Consider the following 21,470-nt stretch of genomic DNA (forward strand, 5'->3'; position numbering starts at 1 on the left):
ACTCTGCCATAAAGCCCCGACTTGTGGAGGGCTGCAGTGACATCTCCCTACTGCATCTCTGGAACTCAGCCACAGTTACCTCTCTCACCAAGCCTCTTCTCACGCCATTGCTCAGTTTGTCTAGATCAGTGGTCCTCAACCTTTTTTCAGTGATGTACCCCCTGTGAAATATTTTTTCAGCCAAGTACCCCCTAACCAGCGCAAAGCACTTTTGGTTGTAAAAAAAAAAAAAAGACCTAAAACAGAGCACTGTGCCATCAGTGATTTATTAAACGTAAAAATATTGCTGCTACGCTTCAACCACGACTCCATCGTTGGTCCAAGTGATTGACAGGTGAAGCCAGGTGATTGACAGGTTAGGTGGAACCATCCTGGTGTGGGGGAGACTCTGCGGTTTTAGGATAATAAGTTGAATAGCCTACTCCTGAAGATAAAATTCATTTTATGAATTTAGACTTATATTTTCCTCAATTATTTATGAAATATTTATTTTTAAAGGATTTTTGCATGGATTCTACTTTTTAAATATATGTATATTTTAAAATCTCACGTACCCCCTGTAGTGCCTTCACGTACCCCCAGGGGTACGCGTACCCCCATTTGAGAACCACTGGTCTAGATGGCCAGGTCTAGGAAGAGTTCCGGTCGTCCCACGCTTCTTCCAATTAAGGATTGCGGAAGCCCCTGTGCTCTTATGAACCTGGATTCCTGCAGACGTGATCTGCAGCCAGATCTGTGCCGTGCCACGATGTTGTCTCTGAACTCATGGGCAGTTCTTTTGACCTCATGATTCTGCATAGAGATGCACCGATCAGTATTTTGAGGGCCGATAACCGATCTCCAAAATCAATAGCTGCCGATCCCAATTTTGCCGATCACGGTGTAAAATCCATACATTCATCAATAGTGTTATCTCATGACATTGTATTTTTAGGTATAAAAATTAGGAGATGAGAAAGTATCATGAATTGTCTTATTTCAGGCTGAGGCAATATTTCACCCTTTTAGAGACTCTTAGAGACGACTTATGGCGCTTTTATACTATTACCTACTCAGCCCAACTCGACTCGCCCTTGTTTCTTTTTCAACACCCAGATGAGAAGTAGGAGGTTGGAGTGAAGCTGCTGTGACGTAGTTTGATTGTGTATCTAAACGAAGAAGACAACAACACTAAAGATGTAGAACCTGGAGGAGATGATAGATGTGCTGCTGGGTCTGTGGCTTGTGTTCAATATCAAGTTAAAAAAATGAGAGTGAAAGAAGCTTCAAGCAGCAACGCTTATTTTTTTTTTAGTTTGTCTCTGTGCTACTGAAAAGTCAGCTGGAGCCGTGAGCAGCTATGAAGAGACAGAGCTCCTGGTAGTTCTGGTCGTTCCTTATCGCCCGTCTAGATCCCTTTTTTAATTCTCTCCTCAGCACCAGGTTTATGAACATCTGCACCTCAGAGTTAGATCATGAAACAGACTTTTGTGCTGCCGTTGCCTGTCGGATAAAATAAAGAAGACGCGAGTCGCTCTTTCTCTGATTTCCTCCTCCTAACTCAAACGTCTGACGGTCCCGCCCCCGACCAATCGGTGGCCTGTAGTGTGATGATGTCAGATACAGCCGACTCAGCGGCTTAGAACGTCGGCAGAATAGATACAGAAAAAGTATCAACTCGGCACGCCTCCACCCGCCTCCACCTAGTGGAGAAGCGCAAAACCGGTGGCGAGTCGCGAGTACCGGTAGATTCTAGTGGAAAAGCGCATTTAGACTCGGCTTACAAAGAGTAAGTGTAGTTTACCAGCTTAAGCTTCCTGTGGTAATAATTATGTACAACATGTGCACCAACACAGACAACAGCAGACATGTCACTCTCTAAAAGTTGATAAACGTTGTAAACTATAAACCTTAGTTTTCCTGTGGAAAGAGGAATTAAATCTTAATATAAAAATTAATTATGAATTAAGCTTTGTGAAAGCTTTAGCGGTAGCATTCGCCGCTTGTGAGGAAACTCTTGAGTGAAGCACAACTCTTCACACTAGAGCTCCACATGTCACTGGTGAAGCTGACTGATAAGGCTTTGGACTGTATATAGTTTGGTAAAACTAGGCATTCATCAGTGAAATATTTACGACTCGGCAGCGTGCACCGCGGATCCAAGCGTTTAAACCCGATGTCTTCTAAAACAGAAAGCGGCTGATGATCAAGGCTTATGAATCCATTACCTTACGATGTAGTTCTTAATTTTTCTTGCTCTCGTTTAAAGGTCTCTGTTACGTTCAGCTGAGTTAGCGGCGTTGCTCCTGTTCTTTCTCTGCCTTAGCAGCAGCAAACTTTGACTTCTCATTATACTCCTTCCTGTGGGAAACTTTCAAATGTCTTATCTGCTTCGTTGTGTTGAAATTCTTTCTTAACATTCTTTTTTTGGGGTATCTCCCTTGGACACACCTTGCAAACTTTTGTTGTCCTTTTCGAACATTTTAAAACTCCCATACCGGCCACGCCCCCTCGGGATACCTGGGTCTGAGGTGTGGGAACACACGCACACACACGCACGGGCGGCGGTTTGTTGTTGTAAACGTCATCTGATCGGCTGTTCTGAACTTTCATTTTCCGATCAAAACCAATAGGGCCATTATCGGGCCGATACCGATCGGTTGCATCTCTAATTCTGCATGCTATGACATGCACTGTGAGCTGTAAGGTCTGATGTAGACAGGTGTGTTGCCTTCTTCCTCATTAACTCCAATCAGTTTAATTAAATGCATCTGGACTCCAAAGAAGGAGCAGAACCGTCTCAAGGAGGATAGAAGAAATGGAAAGCATGTGAGTTAAATAAGAGTGTCACAGCAAAGGGTCTGAATACTTGAATGACCATGTGATGTTTAATTTTTCTTTTTTAATGAATTTGCAAAAATGTCTACATTTCTGTTTTTTCTGTCAAGAATGGGTGCTGAGTGTACATTAATGAGAAATAAAATTACCTTTTGATTTTAGAAAATAGCTGCAATGAAACAAAGAGGGAAAAATTTAAAGGGGTCTGAATACGTTCCGTACCCACTGTACTGTATATACATTAATATATACAGTGGGGCAAAAAAGTATTTAGTCAGCCACTAATGGTGCAAGTTCTCCCACTTACAAAGATTAGATATACCTGTAATAAGTATTCATTTTATAAGTAAGTATTTGGTCAATAACAAAAGTTCATCTCAATACTTTGTTATATACCCTTTATTGGCAATGACAGAGGTCAGATGTTTTCTGTGAGTTTTCACAAGGTTTTCCACACTGTTGCTGGTATTTTGGTCCGTTCCTCCATGATCTCCTCTAGAGCAGTGATTGGTCCGTTCCTCCATGCAGATCTCCTCTAGAGCAGTGATTGGTCTGTTCCTCCATGCAGATCTCCTCTAGAGCAGTGATTGGTCCGTTCCTCCATGATCTCCTCTAGAGCAGTGATTGGTCCGTTCCTCCATGATCTCCTCTAGAGCAGTGATTGGTCCGTTCCTCCATGCAGATCTCCTCTAGAGCAGTGATTGGTCTGTTCCTCCATGCAGATCTCCTCTAGAGCAGTGATTGGTCCGTTCCTCCATGATCTCCTCTAGAGCAGTGATTGGTCCGTTCCTCCGTGCAGATCTCCTCTAGAGCAGTGATTGGTCCGTTCCTCCGTGCAGATCTCCTCTAGAGCAGTGATTGGTCCGTTCCTCAGTGCAGATCTCCTCTAGAGCAGTGATTGGTCCGTTCCTCCGTGCAGATCTCCTCTAGAGCAGTGATGTTTTGGGGCTGTCGCTGGGCAACACGGACTTTCAACTCCCTCCAAAGATTTTCTATGGGGTTGATATCTGGAGACTGGCTAGAACACTCCAGGACCTTGAAATGCTTCTTATGAAGCCACTCCTTCGTTGCCCCGCGATGTGTTTGGATCATTGTCCTGCTGAAAGACCCAGCCACGTTTAATCTTCAATGCCCTGCTGATGGAAGGAGGTTTTCACTCAAAATCTCACCATACATGGCCCCATTCATTCTATCTCTTACACGGATCAGTTGTCCTGGTTCATTTGCAGAAAAACATCCCCAGAGCGTGATGTTTCCACCCCCGTGCTTCACAGTAGGTTTGGTGTTCTTTGGATGCAACTCAGCTTTCTTTCTCCTCCAAACACGACAAGTTGTGTTTCTACCAAAAAGTTCTATTTTGGTTTCATCTGACCATATAACATTCCTCCAATCCTCTTCTGCATCATCCAAATGCTCTCTAGCAAACTTCAGACCTGGACATGTACTGGCTTCAGCAGGGGAACGTCTGGCCCTGCAGGATCTGAGTCCCTAATCGTAGTGTGTTACTGATGGTTCCTTTGTTACTCTGGTCCCAGCTCTCTGCAGGTCCTTCACTAGGTCCCCGTGTGGTTCTGGGATCTTTACTCACTGTTCTTGTGATCATTTTTACCCCACGGGGTGAGATCTTGGAGCCCCAGATGGAGGGAGATTATCAGTGTCTTTTATGTCTTCCTTTTTCTAATAATTGCTCCCACAGTTGATTTCTTCACACCAAGCTGCTACCTATTGCAGATTCAGTCTTCCCAGCTGGTGCAGGTCTACAATTTAGTTTCTCACGTCCTTAGACAACTCTTTGGTCTTGGCCATAGTGGAGTTTGGAGTGACTGTTTGAGGTTGTGGACAGGTGTCTTTTATACTGATAACCAGTTAAAACAGGTGTCTTTTATACTGATAACCAGTTAAAACAGTTGCCCTTAATACAGGTAATGAGTGGAGGACAGAGGAGCCTCCTAAAGAAGAAGTTACAGGTCTGTGAAAGCCGGAATCCTGCTTGTTTGTAGGTGACCAAATACTTATTTTACTGAGGATTTTACCAATTCAGTAAAAATCCTACAATGTGATTTCCTGGATTCTTTCCCCCCATTTTGTCTCTCCTAGTTGAAGTTACCTATGATGAAAATTACAGGCTTTTTAAGTGGGAGAACTTGCACAATTGGTGGCTGATTAAATACTTTTTTGCCCCACTGTTGTGTGGGTGTGGGTGTGTGTGTGTGGGTGTGGATGCCCCCTACTTTATCGCAGCCCCTAAAAAAGTCAAATTCATGTGCAGCAGAATTTGTTAATCACTCAAGTAAATAAATATTACGTTTTTTTTTTTTTTTTTTTCATTTGCACATGCCTTTAAAAAAAACCATAGGCTCATTTTGAACCTAATTTGCTAAATAATAATTTCTTTTTTCAATTCATAATCCCATTAGTAGATTCATCCTTTAAATAGCTGATCACTTAATTGACAAAAAAATAGTCAGAAGTTGCAGCTGTACCGTTGATGCTATAAATTAAATCTTTCTGATGCTCATCTGACTTTTTGAACTTGAACAATTACCAAATAATTGCATCTTTTTTCGTTTTTCTGACTGCCCTCTTGACTGTGTTGTCCCACAGGTTATCTCTGCCAGGAAAGGCGAGTTTGAAACTGGTTTTGAGAAAGGTGGACAGACGCGGGAGCATGCCATGTTGGCTAAAACAGCTGGTGTCAAGCATCTGATTGTTCTGGTGAATAAAATGGATGATCCCACAGTCAACTGGAGCCTGGAGAGGTGGGAAGATGGAAAATAGTGATATTTACTTAAAGGGGACCTATTATGAAAAACAGGTTTTCTCTTGCTTTAACATATATAAAGTGGTCTCCCCTCAGCCTGCCAACTCAGAGGAGGAGGAAAGCAACCAGATTCTGCAGTGTCTGTAAAGCCGCCCGGATGAGCCGTCCAGATTCTGATCCCTTTCATTACGTAGCCAAAATGCGATTTACATCGTTTGGCCTCTGATGTGTGAAACCACGCCCACAACTAACTCCGCCGGCCAGAGCTTCCTCCAGTTTTTCATAGCGGTGTATCGCGTCATTCAGGCAGCCAATCAGCACAGACCCTCATTATCATAGCCCCGCCCACTCAGAATCCTGCATAGATAATGAGGTTAGAGAATGGGATGATAAAGTCATGGCTCAGAGGCTGAATTTCTAATTTATTTAGCAAAAACAATCAAAAGCTTGTTTTTAAGACATTCAAGGCCTGTTTTAAATAGGTATTAGATGCCATAATAGGTCCCCTTAAGCAAAAAAAAACAAAAAAAACATCCAGGTTCATCTAAAGCCAGTCTAGTACAGATCATAAGCCCAAATGAGCATAATCTTTACTAAATTTACTGCTACATGGCTCGTCAGTGCTCAGATTTATAATTTGAATCAGATCTTGGTTGTTTGTACCTTTTTTATTGGAATTTTAAAACTGTCATTAAGATGAGTGAATGACTAATTTTATATCCCGTCCACACTGATAGTGAAATTTTACCAGCTGCTGCTTTTTACCAATCAACTTTTTTACCAATCAACTTTTTTACCAATCAACTAACTTGGAAGACAAAAGAAATGGGTCTTTATTCTTAGAGCCAGTGGGTTGAGTGGGTATTGTGGTACATTCAACTATCCTGTCACAACCAGACAAGAAAATGACAATCAGCAAACACCATTAGTCCTGATGACATGCAAACGACTCAGCGCTCCTCTGTGAGAGACGAGAACAAAGACACTTCTCTGTTACAGCAGAGCTCCAGGTTCCTGATTGTTTTTGGAGCTGATGCAAACTAGAAGAGAAAGGAGGAGAAAACCCCTGTCATTTTACAACCAAATTTGACAGGTCATTTTTTGGGGTGAAAGTATTTTCTTTCATACATATTTACAAATGCTTTCATACCAATTCACATACAAACTCGACGCCATTGGCCTTCATTCCTGGTCCTGGAGAGCCACTGTCCTGCATGTTTTAGATGTTTGCTTTGCTGCCTTTTTTCCTGCGCCCTTAGAGAAGTTGGGGGTTAAGTTGAGGTTAAGGGCCTTGCTCAGAGGCCCAAAGAGGGTCACCTAGGTTGCCGTCCAGGGGACTTGATATAGGGACACTAGACTACCACCCCCTTATCAACACCTGATTCAAATGAATGTTCATCACCAACATCAAGGCCGCTAAACCCCCTCCTCTTTGTACCTTGTAAAAATCGTGTTTTTATATTTGTTTTTAAACTGGTTAATGTTTGGACATTGTTTTAATTCTCAATCCATTCTGTTCCATAGTTTAACTCCACTGACTATAGAAAGTCATTGTTGTTTGTGTTCTACGAGTCCTACATTTTAGAGTAGTACCCCTCTTTGACTATGTTGAGGCATTGGGAGTGACACAGGTCTTTCACCCAATAATCTTCTGAGCTGCATTTCTGACTGTAGACCTTTTCTGTCCGTCTACTAAGTCCTACTGTGAACCGTTACATGAGCACACTTCCTCTGGTAGTTAAGCAGCTGTTTCAGGCTGTCGTCCCTTTCGGGCCTTCCTGATGATCAGTGGCGTTGGAAGAGATTCAGGTGGCCAGGAATTTGAACGGTTGATGTTGTGGTGGTGGTAATATTAGGATCCTAACAACTGTTTGGACAATGCACAAAGAAAGGAGAGTGGTTTATGTAAGCATGGTGTTATTTCCAATTTTAACACATTGAACGAGCAACATTTAGAGAAGTTGTCCCAGAACCTGTGCCCAGCAGGATGTAAAACAGCTGATTGAGGAGGGCTGTCCCCTCCATCAGCGTGTATTTAATCTGCATGTATTTAATCTGCGTCTCTCCACCAATTCCCAAAACGATTTAGGCACAGCCAAGATACCTGCGATGCAACCTTCATATGTTATTGTGACATTTGATTTTCCCTTTCATCATTCTACGTCAGCATTTTTTTTTTAAACATCAGCAAAACCTTTTTTTAATATTATAATAAATGTAATGGCAGTGTCAAAATAATTTAAATAAGTAGACAGATTACGCTCTTTAAATTTTCCCTTTTTTTTTATGTAATTTTATTTTTTGAAAAGAGCTAAGACAATAGATTTCTTTTAGTGGTCATTTAAGTTTCCCAAAAAAAGACTACGGTATTAAAGTATAACTGAAAAATAAATGTAGAAATATGCTGTTTTAGGAGATTGCAGTAAGTGATTAAATAACAAACTTTCATATGATGATTACTTGATGCATATTGATAGTCATTTAAGTCTGAAACCACTTTTGTAAAATGTCTCTTCAGCTGAAGATGGTTTATCATTTCTGATGTATGAACTCTTAGATACGAGGAGTGTAAAGAAAAACTCGTACCATTTTTGAAGAAAGTTGGCTTCAACCCGAAGAAGGACATTCACTTCATGCCGTGCTCTGGGCTGACGGGAGCCAATCTGAAGGAGCCCACCGACATGTGCCCCTGGTACACGTAAGTCCCACAGTCTCTTTGCTGTAAATATTCAACTCAAATATACTTTATCTCCAATGGTATGGAGGTAGAAAAAAAGATTGCTTCAATCAAAAAATATATTTTCAATTAAAAAAAAAAAAAAAAAAATTAAATCAAAAACATGTCACTCAAACGTGTCTGACCCTATGGTCTGACCAATGGGGAAGCATCCGCCCACTGCGGGATATTTGTGTCAAAATGATTCAATCAAAAAAAAAGACTTCAACATTTTTTTCACTTCAATTCGAAAAAAATATTTTCGATCCAAAAAAGTATTCAAATGCAATTTTTTTTTTTTGGGTCTCAAATAATTTTTTGCATTCACTTTTTTTCTTTGAACATTTTTTTTTAATTTTTGAAGCAACTTCTTTTTTGATTAAATGTTAAAGACACAAATGTCCCAAACACAAAAAACACTACTTCAATCAAAAGTTGCTTCAAACAAAAAAACTTCTATCAAAACATTTCCAATCAAAGAAAAACAGTGTTCAAATGCATTTCTTTGAGTCTCAAATCTTTTTTTGATTGAATAATTAAGAAACAAATGTACATCCATACAATGGGATACTAAAGGGGCTTTCACATAGAGGGCGCAAAGCGGCGGCCGGCGGCGGCGGCGTTCCCATTCATTGTGTATGTGCTGCCGCCGCGCAAGGGCGGCGTGCAAGAGGGCGCCTGCCGCCAGGTTTGTGCGGCGGCAAGGGCACAACAGGGTGCTGCGGCGAATTGAACATTTTAAAATTTCACCGTGCCGCCCTGTGATGACATCTCGGCACCTCCAATAGGAGAGAAAGTGGTGGAGGGTGAAAAAAAACTTGCAGGTTCTAGATCAGAGACGATCAAGATGGAAGAAAGAATGATCTTGGCTGTGAGTCTGTGTGAGGAGTTGTGGAATACAAGACTGCAGGCCTATCGGGACATCAATAAAAAGTGGATACAAAAGTGGAGAGAAATCTTCCAGAATTTGGACATCCCTGGTGTGTTAGAAATGTGGTATTCTTTTGCTCTTTTAACAATAAAATTTAAAATAAAATATAACATTTCCATGCCTCATATCAGGATCAATTGAATCATTTATCAATATATGGTTTAAAAAGCCACGTGTCAATACTTTTGTAAACTGAAGCACATACTTTACTACATGTACACTCAGTATATCTAAAAATCTAGATGACTGACATGAGCTAAAAAACAACATAGTTAAGCTGCTCGTCTCCTTCTCTTCCTCAGAAGAACTAAAGCCAGGGCTTTTCTCTAAACTAGGATAGATACATTTTTCAAACCGAGCTGTAGCTACTGTACGTCCAACGAATGGTAAAACGGCGCCAGACCGGAAAAACCTTTTTTCGGTTGCCAAGCAACTTGCAACAAATATGTACGCGATGCGCGCGCCTTGCTCTGCGCCGAGTCTGCGCCCGCCCGGCGGTGTGCACGGTGCTCTATGTGAAAGCCCCTTAACTGTTGCAGTAGCCCGGGTTTAGGTCTCTTCAAAGATTCATTGTGGACAGAAATGATCTCCTGTAGCGGTGTTGCTCAAGCCCACCATCCAAACTGAGATCTAAGATTATTTACAAAACCTTGTATTATAAGAAACTACTTTGAAAATGTAAAAAAACTAGTAACAATCTTAAAGCTACTGCATCAAGCTGCCACCATGAGCAGCTTTTCTAGAAATGATTGATCTGTGATTGAATGATCTCTCGGTGTGTCTGTTCTGTGTTGTAGAGGTCTACCATTCATTCCACACCTGGACAGTTTGCCAAATTTTAACAGATCAAGTGATGGACCTGTAAGATTGCCCATCGTAGACAAATACAAGGTAAAAATGTTTTTCTTTATTTTTCCTTATCTTATAAAAAGTTATATATGCTGCATTTAAAAGAACAACATGGATAATGTCTGTCTGTTTAAAAAGGTGTTTGATTGACTGGTGTTGGAGTTCAGTGCTGATAGTTGTTGCCAACAGTCAACTGTTTACTGGGAATAGTTCATACTTTTCAGTCAAAATTGAAAACCAAAAAACTTTCATAAAAGTTGTGCTATTTTTGTAAAAATGTTCCGAACATTGAGAGAGTTATGTAGAAGAGTAAACTAAACTTCAGCTGCTGTCTGTCAGAAGAACAGAAAATGCATCAACCTTAAAAAGGAATGAGGGTGGTTTTCTGAAGCTGATTGAAGTGGCTGCTATTCCGCACCGCAGCCTGGTTTATATGCAGATCATTGTTAACACCACCCAGCGACGCCGACTCTGGGATACACTGATTTGATTGGCTCCCCATGACAGTTGAGCATAGTTGATGGTAGCTAGATGTACAAATTTAAATTTGCTCGCTAGCAGTACATCCAGAATTTTAGGTCGACCACTTACACATCCATTGACTTGTTTGCTAGATATTCACTTCACTGTTTTTATTAAACTTGACTGTTTTTGGCTGTTGAGAGCTGAGAATATACTTTTATGTAAATAAGTGTTCTGTTGCCGAGGATTTTTTTTTATAATGCCTGAGCTTTTATTCTTGTGTTGCTCTTATTTCTCTATTTTCCACTGTTTTCTTTTCATTTTCCTGCTATGGAACATGAAGAGCTGTTTCCTGAGCTGCTAAGGAAACTACCGTTCCTCTCACTTGTTCTGTCCATCTCTCCATCAGGACATGGGGACTGTGATCCTGGGCAAGCTGGAGTCGGGTTCTATCTGTAAAGCCCAACAGTTAGTCATGATGCCAAACCGGGTAAGATGAACCTTTCTTTCATCTAGTTTGTGCTTCAAACCGGCTGCTATAAAAAGTATTTTTTAGAAGCAGTGCTTGAGTGTTTAGGAAAAACTTTTATTGATTTATTTTTTTTTTTTACTTTGAAAATGACACATGTAAAAAAAAAAAAAGTATAGAATGAAAATATAAATTGTAGATTTCAAAAACGTAAAAAATTTAGCAAAAACAAAAGTTATATACATTTTACATTAAAATGCAGGCAGTGCCTCGCATATTTTTATTTCTTTCCCTCCAAAAAATCAGGTGTCAAAATAAGATGACACACACCATTTGCCACTAGAAAAATATTTTAGATTTATGTGGAACTCCTGACACCCCCAGGCGTCTTTCCTCCTTTTCTCCACCTGGGGGCAGCATCTCAAAGCTCCCACAACTTTCCTTTACTCCTCAGCAGCCAATGCTGTGTTGCCCTATAACGTTGGGATTGGTCGGTGTGGTGCATTTTCTACCAATGAGGTCATGTTTATTTATTTTTTCTTTGTCTTTTGCTTGTGATTGCTTTTGTGAAAGCAGCCTGTTTTTACTGTTTCCTCCTGCACCAAACATGATGGCAATGTGCAGAAAAAAAAACATGCCGTATATCAGGGGTGGCCAACCCGCGGCTCGCGAGACCCATGAAGCTCTTTGCCCGGTGTCATGCGGCTCTTGCGACTTTATTTGATAAGTGCAGTGCAAGTAAAGACAGACACGTAGGAAGTTGGGGCAAAATATGCCGCGACTGGAATCAAACCTGCGTCGCTGTTCAGGGGAAGGTGTACATAAGTCTGTTCAACCTGTTGAGCTATACGGGCTCGCGTTTGTGACGGGGGAAAGAAAATCCACTATCAAAATGAGAAAATGCACGGCCAAGCAAAAATATGAACATAAACACGGGACGTTTTTAACAGAGTGGGAGAGTTTAATATATACAATATATATTAAATATTAATATTTAAGCAATACATCCCGACCGGCCGTGGTATACAATCACACACCTGAGCGGAGTCTCCGGCCCGACGCCAAGTGATGTATTGCTTTTATAAAACGGTTATCAATAATGTAAATATGAAAGAGGAATACACAATATTTTATGTAGTTTTTAATTAATCAGAAATACATATTATCCAGTAAAAATAGCCCCACTGTGGAAAACAATAGTCCCATCTCTCCAGATGTAGCTCCGCATGTCGGAGACAGGAACTTCATTTGGTAAACATACCAAATTAATTGTTAACGAAAATAAATGTTGTCATGGATACATTGTTGCTTCCCTGACACGGAATAATATGCTGTGATAAGACTAGAATAGAAGCCGTGGTATATAAGATAAGATTGTCCTTTTATTTCTCCCCCAATGGGGAAATTCACTTTATGCAGCAGCAGTACACTCAACACACGCAGGGAAAGGTTAAAACAAAGTAAAAATATATATAATTACAAAATATAAACAGTATACTGTATACATTGGAATGAAAAATAATATGCTCATTATACCACAGTTAACAACCAATCAGATTGCAGGATTTCACCTTTCCGTTTTCTAATAATGGTGTTTTTCTGTCTCAGAGAGAGCAGGGAGTGAGGGATCATGGGTAGTTGATGGAGTGAGGGATCATGGGTAGTTGATGGAGTGAGGGATCATGGGTAGTTGATGTGGCTCTTTGCAGTAACACAGTAACCAGTTGTGGCTCTGAGTCTGACTGGTTGGCCGCCCCTGCTGTATATCATAACTCTGCTTTTACTTGGCCTGGCAATACAATTTTTAAAACTGGCATATAGTTTGAAGTCTACAAATTGAAAAGGAGACTCAGGAAGGCTGCATGTGATTTGGACACGCTGGCGCATGCGTCAACACCCGAGAGTCAAAAGGCGCTTACATACTGGCATTTCTGGATGTTCCTGGATGTAACAGCCATTTTCTGGAATGAAGTAGAATCAGATCACCCCTTTTTCTCCCCCTCCCGAGGTGAACTAAAAGGCATGAAAAAGGAGAGAGCGGTCGTGTTTGCAAGGGCCACCCCCCCATTCACTAACTGAGTTAGAAGTGTGAGAATTGAACAACTTCTGATCTTCTGATCACTTGTAAATGTGCTGACCATAGTAAGAAAAGGCTCCAGGGACAAGCAGCACTTGTACTTAAAACCCGCTCACAAATGCAACAGCGGCTGGCGAGTAAGACCAGAAATCTAGCGGATTTGAAAATGGGAGCGACTGATTTGTATTTCCATTTAAAAAGCGATGTCCATTTTGCTGATTGTTCATACATTTACCACTTGGTCGCAAGTGACTTCACATGCATTTTTTAACCTTGAAATGGCTTGAAATAGTCTTTTTCTTTGTATCTCTTCTTTTATCTTCTTCTCTTCTTTTATCCCGTAGCATACGGTGGAGGTGTTGAGTCTCTTGTCAGATGATGTGGAGACGGATGATGCTGGGCCTGGCGAAAACCTCAAACTGCGACTGAAGGGTATTGAGGAGGAGGAGATATTGCCGGGATTTATTCTGTGCAATGCTGAGAATCTGTGTCATTCAGGACGCACCTTTGATGCTCAGGTTGGTCCACATCGCAGTTCATATACCAAACTGACGGATCGACTAAGAGAGACATGGACATTTTTGTAGAGGCATTTGACACCAGATCAGTGTCAATCACTGCTCAGATTTAGTCGTTTATGCTTGTACGTTGCCATGCTGCCGCTCTTACTGCAACACACACTGCTAGGTGGCAGAGCAAGTTCTTGTTCGCAAATGCTGAGCTTTTTATTTGATTCAGTGGACTACAGCTTAGTAAATTGGGACAAATGAACCTCAGTCTCACTGTGATGACAGATAAATACTATGGTTGTTTAATTGTTGAGCTGAAGTAAAGTCGTATAGTTCAGAGAATCAGCAGTAAAGCATTGAGAAAGCTCAATTGAAAAAGAAATGGAAGTGTCATCTGCTCATCTTTGCATCTGATCTCAACAGATTGTCATCATTGAACACAAATCGATCATATGTCCAGGTTATAACGCAGTCCTTCACATTCACACCTGCATCGAAGAAGTGCAAATTACGGTAATATGCATGGTTAATTTTGCTTATTTCTTTTGAAAACAATATCCTAAAGTAGAACCTGCCTTGGAGTATGATTTAATGAAGACAGTTTCTCTTCTTACAATAATGTGTGTGTTGTTGCTCCCCCGGCAGGCCTTAATCTGCACGGTAGATAAGAAGACGGGAGACAAGAGTAAGACAAGACCTCGGTTTGTCAAACAGGACCAGGTCTGCATTGCACGTTTGCGCACAGCAGGGACCATTTGCCTTGAGACCTTTAAAGAGTTTCCTCAAATGGGACGGTTTACCTTACGGGATGAAGGTAGGACAACTATAGATCTCCAGGTCTTGAGGATATGGTGTAAATGTTTAAGATTGTGTCATGAATTTGGAAATCTTGAAAAAAGTGGTAATTGCTAAAAATAAAATGCACATACCTCATGCCCTTCCTGATTTCTTTTTTTTTTTTACATGTTTAACACACTTAAATGTTTCAGATCATCAAACAAATTTAAATATTAGACAAAGATAACACAAGTAAACACAAAATGCAGTTTTTAAATGAAGGTTTTTATTAATAATGGGAAAGAATAATCCAAACCTACATGGCCCTGTGTGAAAAGGTGATTCCCCCTAAACCTAATAACTGGTTGTTCTCTCAGCAGCAACAACTGCAATCAAGCGTTTGCCATAACTGGCAATGAGTCTTTTCCAGCTGTGGAGGAATTCTGGCCCACTCATCTTTGCAGAATTGTTGTAATTCAGCCACGTTGGAGGGTTTTGGAGCATGAACCTCCATTTTAAGGTCATGCCTCAGCATCTCAATGGGATTCACGTCTGGACTTTGACTAGGCCACTCCAAAGTTCATTTAGTTTTTCTGAAGCCATTCAGAGGTTGCTGGTGTTTTTTGGATCATTGTCCTCAATGTCCTGCTGCAGAACCTAAGTGGCTTCAGCTTGAGGTCGCCAACAGACGGCCGGACATTCTCCTTCAGGATGTTTTGGTAGACAGCAGAATTCATGGTTCCATTTACCACAGCAAGTCTTCCAGGTCCTGAAGCAGCAGAGCAGCCCAGACCATCACACCACCACCACCACCATGTTTTACTGTTGCTAGGATGTTCCTTTTCTGAAATGCCGTGTTACTTTTACGCCAGATGTAATGGGACATAAACCTTCCAAAAAGTTCAACTTTTCTCGTCAGTCCACAGAGTATTTCCCCAAAAGTATCGGATCATCAAGATGTTTTCTGGCAAAACTGAGACGAGCCTTTATCTTCTTTTTGCTCAGCAGTGGTTTAGGTCTTGGAACTCTGCCATGTAGCCATTTCTGCCCAGTCTCTTTCTTAAGGTGGAGTCATGAACACTAAGGATGTCCCGATCAGGTTTTTTTGCCCCCGAGTCCGAGTCCTTTGATTTTGAGGACTTGCCAATACCGAGTCCCGATCCGATACTACTACAATAAAAAATGAAGAAGAGAAAAGAAATTGATGCAGGATGACCCTTTTATTATATTTTAACATGTGTACTGTAAACTGAGCACATAGGAGGTAGGCAGCTTGAACATTCTTAAGTCAGTATAAAAAATTTTAATGAGCAGAGAGACTGCATCTGCAGCTGATGTGTTGCCTGCCATTACAGGTAATTTTTATTCATCATTTTGTTTGGTAACATTTTATTTATATTGTTATTTGAAAAGGAGAACTTCTCCTTTTCCTTTTTTTTCCTTCTTTTTCTTCTTCTCATAATTTAATTAACACTTTTTTTTTGTTGACTTTGGTACCTGAGTTCTGGCTGTCGTGCGCAATATATCTCAGTGATTGGTTATTTACATCAACAACAACAGACATGATAGCATAGGGCTGCTTCAGCTTCAAAACAAACAGGCGTGCTCTGCGCGCATGCGGTGCTCTCCGCGCATGCGGTGTATGGCTGCCGCTCCGAGCCCACTACTCCACGTGTGCGTAGGGTGCGCGTCGCCGCGAACCCTACGCTGTAGACTCTGCGTCGGTGCGACGCGGAACCATAAATCAACGCACACGTGGATGTCGGCGCCAGTGAGTATTTTCACCGGACATTTTGACCGGAGAGATTATAAAATACCGGACTGCAGCATATTTTACCGGACAAAGTCCGGCAATTACCGGACAACGGAAACCCTGATATATATATATATATCCGATTCCTGATCGGCTCATAACGTCCGAGTCCGGATCGAGTCTGCAATCACGTGATCGGCCCCGATTTCCGATCACGTGATCGGATCGGGACAACTCTAATGAACACTGACCTTAACTGAGGCAGGTGAGGCCTGCAGGTCTCTGGATGTTGTTCTGGGTCTTTACTGACCTTAATTGAGGCAGGTGAGGCCTGCAGGTCTCTGGATGTTGTTCTGGGTCTTTTCTGACCTTAATTGAGGCAGGTGAAGCCTGCAGGTCTCTGGATGTTGTTCTGGGTCTTTTCTGACTCTTGGATGAGCCGTCGCTGCTCTTGGGGTCATTTTCGTCGGTTCCTCCTGGGAAGGTTCACCACTGTTCCACGTTTTCTCCATTTGTGGATAAAGGCTCTCACTGTGGTTCGCTGGAGTCCCAAAGCTTTAAGGGCTGAGTATACTTCTGCGTCACACACACGCAGAGCACACGGCGCACCCGTGACGCCGTCACGAACTGTTCAGAGTTGTCCGTCTCTCCATTTGGTCGCGGTGCAGTACCCCCCGCGGCCACTAGTTAGCGATCTTTTTCTGAATGGTTTATCCGACTTTTTCCGGTCACAGTAAATCAAAGAGATAAGGACAACTATTGTGCAAAAAACAAAAACAAAAAAAATCACATATAAACGAAGAAAAGAGCCCTGGAAGTTCACTACTGATTCAAACCGGAAATGCTTTGCTTTCAAACGAACCAATCACAGCCCTCTCGGTCTGCGTGTGGTCTGCGTCTCCTCGACGCGTAGTTACAATTTTCGGGAGGTGCACGTCACTGACGGCGCAGGTGACGGCGTGTCCTCTGCGTGTACAAAAACCACACGCCGTAGGCACGGCGTCGTTTTGACGCAGAACCATAATTCAGCCTTTAGAAATGGCTTTGGAACCTTTTCCAGACTGATAGATCTCAATGACTTTGTTTCACATTAGTTCCTGAATGTCTTTGGATGCCAGCATGTTGTCTAGCTTTTGAGGATCTTTTGGTCGACTTCACTTTGTCAGGAAGGATTTCTTGATTGAGAACAGATGAAGCAGGAATCAGGTCTGGGTGTGGATAGAGAAATTAAACTCAGCTTTCCAAAGATGTGATGAACCAAAGTTTTTTTTTCTTTTGTGGGGGGCATCACTCATTCACACAAAGCTATGTAAGCGTGCACTTTTTGTTTCCCCTTACTAATAAAAAACTGCATTTCGTGTTTACTTGTGTTAGCTTTGTCTGATATTGAAATTAGTTTGATCTGAAACATTTAAGTGACAAATGTTAAAAAAAAAAAAAAAAAAAATCAGGTAGGGACAAACTTTTTCACACAATTGCGTGTGTGTATATGTATGTGTATACATGTATGTTTGTATGTTATATATAATATATATTTACACGTATGCATGTAAGGATTTAAATTTTGAGTGAAAGAGTTAAAAGTGGTCTTGTTTGTCAGGAAAGACCATTGCTATTGGCAAGGTGCTGAAGTTGGTTGCTGAGCGGGACTGAAGACCCAGACCCGAGAGACTTGGCGAGGAGGTGGGAGAAGCTCAGTCATAACTGCCCCATTCTCACCAGGGTGACGGCGCCTCCCTGTCACAGCTCCCCACAGCTGTGGCCAAGATTTAGAAGAGACGGCTCGTGATAAAGAAACCTGTTTTTAAAGGAAAGACAACGATGATGTCCACAGGAGTCAGCTTTCTCATATTGAGAGCTCTGTTATGCCATTCTGGGTTAACCCACCCTTTATCTCTCCATTCCTCCTCTCGCCTTCTCCTTATCTTATATTTTCCTTCAGGTTTTTACTTTTTTTTTTTTTTTTTTTTTTTTTTCCCCCTTGCTCGCAAAATAACGCTGACAGAGGGCAGAAAACTTAATAACTGTTAACACAGGTGGACCAGAATTTAGCTTGAAGATTTTCAAATTCAAGTTGCAAATGAAATTGCTTGAAAGAACTTAACCAGTAGAAACCAAATGTTTAACTTGGGTGTACATGTTTCCCTTTGCTTTTACTCATTTTTTTCCTTTCTTTTTCTTTTTGTAATTTTTTCATATGGCGTTCTAGCTGTGTGCTTGAGCGTGCATAAATGTTATTAAAGGAAAAATACGAGAATAAACTTCTGAATTGGGAAAAGCAAAGCGTGTTCATTGTGAGAGCCAGTTCCAGGCTCGTGCCTCTGCTCGGGGCGTCGTCCATACCTGGACCTGCTGACGGCCCCCCGCCAATGCAGCTGATTGTTTGAGCACTTTAAGAACTCTATTTTATTCTTAGGACTTTTCTGAAGGTAAAATGGATTTTAAATAGCTATGCAGGGCTGCAACACAAATCTCATACCAGATCAGCTAATCTGTCACAATCAGATGAAGCAGATCTAATTGGTTGGTTTTCTTTTTGTAAATACGAGTCACATTTTTTTCTGCTTTTCAGTCAAACGGCAGGCTCTTTTTATGAAGCAACATACTCCCGATTCATTGAATATTTTCAGTATCCACTCTGATAAAATACTTGTCATTCTGTTGTAAAACCAGGTCGTCTCCTTCCATGAATGTGGGGACTCTTGGGACGTCTGCTGGAACCACAGTCTTGTATCTTGACTGTTGTCTGTGTGGCTATAAATAAAACAGCCCATCCTTCACATTTTTGTTGAGCTCAATGTTAAAACAACTATTCACCTGGAGTTTCAGACACTTTCAGATCCTTTGTCCATCTTCAGTTTTGCCTGCACAATGTTAATAGCTGAGACTTATTTGAATATGTTGCATGATTTGCTTGATTGGAGATGCTTATTGGAGTTATTGATGCGTTCCTTTCATTTCTCTATCCTTTTGTTATTTTTGTTTATTTGGGGGGTATTTGTAAACAAGAAATTGGGACTATATTTTTACAGTTTTTTTTTAGTTGGTGTCAGGAAGAATATGTACTTGTTTCAGTGAAGTGCATGTCAGAGCCATGACACACTGCAGGGATGGGTCTGGGGGTCCGACTGGATAGGTGTGTTAATGATGGTGGGACCTGCACACAACCCTGTCACACTCTTGGGCCTCCTGGCCATAAAGCCTGATTTAAGGTTCTGCGTTAAACCAACGAAGAGTCTACACTGTTGCCGTGACGCCACAGTGAACCCTTCGGACTTCTCCATCACTCCATTTCTCCACGGTGCAATACCCCCCCAGAGTACTAGTTGATACTTTGTTTAGCTTCCGGCTTTTCCGGCCATAGTGAATCAAAGAGATAAGGATGACTATTGTGCAAAAAGCCAAAACAACCCAAAAAAAAAATCACACACACGCGAAGAAAAGAGCGCTGAAAGTTCACGACTGCTTCACGAACCGGAGCCGGAGAGCAAGCAAACCAATCCCAGCCCTCTCGGTCTGCGTTGGGTCTGCGTCGCCTCCACGCGGAGTTCCATTTTTTGGGAGGTGCATGTCAGGCTACGGCGTAGGCTACGGAGAGACTTCCACGTAGCCGCGTACCCTACGGCCCAGGTTTAACGCAGAACCAGAATTCAGTCTTAAGTCATTGTTTAAAAAGAATGAAAGGACTGATTGATTGCCAGTGGTAGCTACTACGTAATGTCTAGTTGTGTTGGACTGGTGACTTGTACTGGAAATTAAAATCATCTTCACAACAGATACTAGCGTATTTGCAGTGTCTGCACACTGAAACTAAAGTCAGAGCTGTGTTGTTGTTGGCATGAGGATAATATGCGTCCAACAAATGTTTTCACTGCATTTCTGCTTCCTGCCTAGTTCCAAGTACCAAAATGGGCACCTCACCAAAACTACCCATGGCCTGTGGATATGTGTGCAGCACTTTTTTTAAATTTCAGTTCAATTAAGGGAAAAAAAAGAACATCTCATTGGGATGTGGCACATGTGTAAGCTCTGGCTGCCGGTAACGTCCCTCTCGTCCAGATCCTGACTTCTGGGAGCACAAATTCTTCAACTCGGACTATGCATTTAAAAAAAAAAGGGGGGGGGGGGAGGGTCTGTTTGAAAATGTTATTGCTTGGTGGTAACGATCCTTTAGTTAATTTACAGTTTACAATGCAGGCTTCCTCTGTCAACATCAACATGCTTGTAGAGCACCTTTCAGGTTTACAACACGGGCATCTATCACACATTCTCTCTGGACAGGACTGCTCCTCAGACTATTCTGATGTCCATCTAGAATAATAGTTTTAATAAAAAAAATAAATAAAAATCAGACACAGACACACACATAGCCACACAGACATATACACACAGCCACACACACACACACACACACACACACACACACATAGCCACACAGACATATACACACAGCCACACAGACACACACACACACACACACACATAGCCACACAGACACACAGACATATACACACAATATAACCACACAGACGTATACATACACATAGCCACACGGACATAGCCACACAGACATATACACACACATGTAGACATACACACCGGCCCGTTCACCTGCATGCTGGCTCTAGTTTTGGGGGTTAGTTAATCGCAGTAGCTTAGTGGTGATTGGGTCTGGGGACCTGGGACAGTTTCTGCTCGTGTTTCTGCCGGTTTCGTGTCTGTTCTGTTTTTTTTTTGTTTTTTTGCAGATTTTCAGCGCTCGATGTGCACCTCCATGTGTGTTCTCTCGTCCTGGATTAGCAGCGGATGTCACCCCTCCTCCCTCCCCCCCCCAAAAAAAACAAAACAAAAAAACTGGGTTTGTACGTATGTGTGTATATATATGTATGTATATTAATAACATAAATATATGTGACATATTAAAAGATATATATCATATGTATTTTATATTAACAATGCACATATATATGCCTTTAGGTTCTTACCAGCATGGTATTAACCATTAATATGTGCAGACAAAAAAAAGAATAATAAAGTTTTCTTCTGTTGAACCAGGAGATCATTTTGTAGAGCTCAAAACATAAGACTAGAACAATTGCATTTCTTTTTAAAATGCAGCGAGTCAAACACTTGAAAGAAAAGGAGTAAGTGTTTGACTGCTGTAAAGTGGGGTAGGCAGCCATGCCCCCCCCGCCCTGCAGGATTCAGACGCTACCCTGCTTCAGCACTCAACAAGTAGCTGTGCCATCAACAGTGATTACGTTTACATGCAGTCAAAATTGGGGTTACGGTCAATATTCCGGTTACTGAAACATTGGGACTAATCTGTTTCCATGAGTGAGCAAACAG

At 41.6% G+C, this 21,470-nt stretch overlaps 1 protein-coding gene across 2 annotated transcripts in view; it reads left to right on the top strand.

The window, feature by feature from the left end:
- Positions 1-18,404, top strand: part of gspt1l (G1 to S phase transition 1, like) — a 43,962-nt gene extending 25,558 nt beyond the window's left edge. For both annotated transcript variants that reach the window (XM_061712631.1, XM_061712630.1), the window contains 8 exons: positions 5,422-5,576; positions 8,136-8,276; positions 10,023-10,116; positions 10,946-11,026; positions 13,427-13,600; positions 14,015-14,104; positions 14,237-14,405; positions 17,722-18,404. In XM_061712631.1, coding sequence (XP_061568615.1) covers positions 5,422-5,576; positions 8,136-8,276; positions 10,023-10,116; positions 10,946-11,026; positions 13,427-13,600; positions 14,015-14,104; positions 14,237-14,405; positions 17,722-17,774 — 957 coding nt within the window. In that variant the 3' untranslated portion in view covers positions 17,775-18,404. The remainder of the gene's footprint in view (positions 1-5,421; positions 5,577-8,135; positions 8,277-10,022; positions 10,117-10,945; positions 11,027-13,426; positions 13,601-14,014; positions 14,105-14,236; positions 14,406-17,721) is intronic.
- Positions 18,405-21,470: the final 3,066 nt, after the last annotated feature.

Source organism: Cololabis saira, chromosome 21 (genome assembly GCF_033807715.1).
Source record: "Cololabis saira isolate AMF1-May2022 chromosome 21, fColSai1.1, whole genome shotgun sequence".
Taxonomy (NCBI): domain Eukaryota; kingdom Metazoa; phylum Chordata; class Actinopteri; order Beloniformes; family Belonidae; genus Cololabis; species Cololabis saira.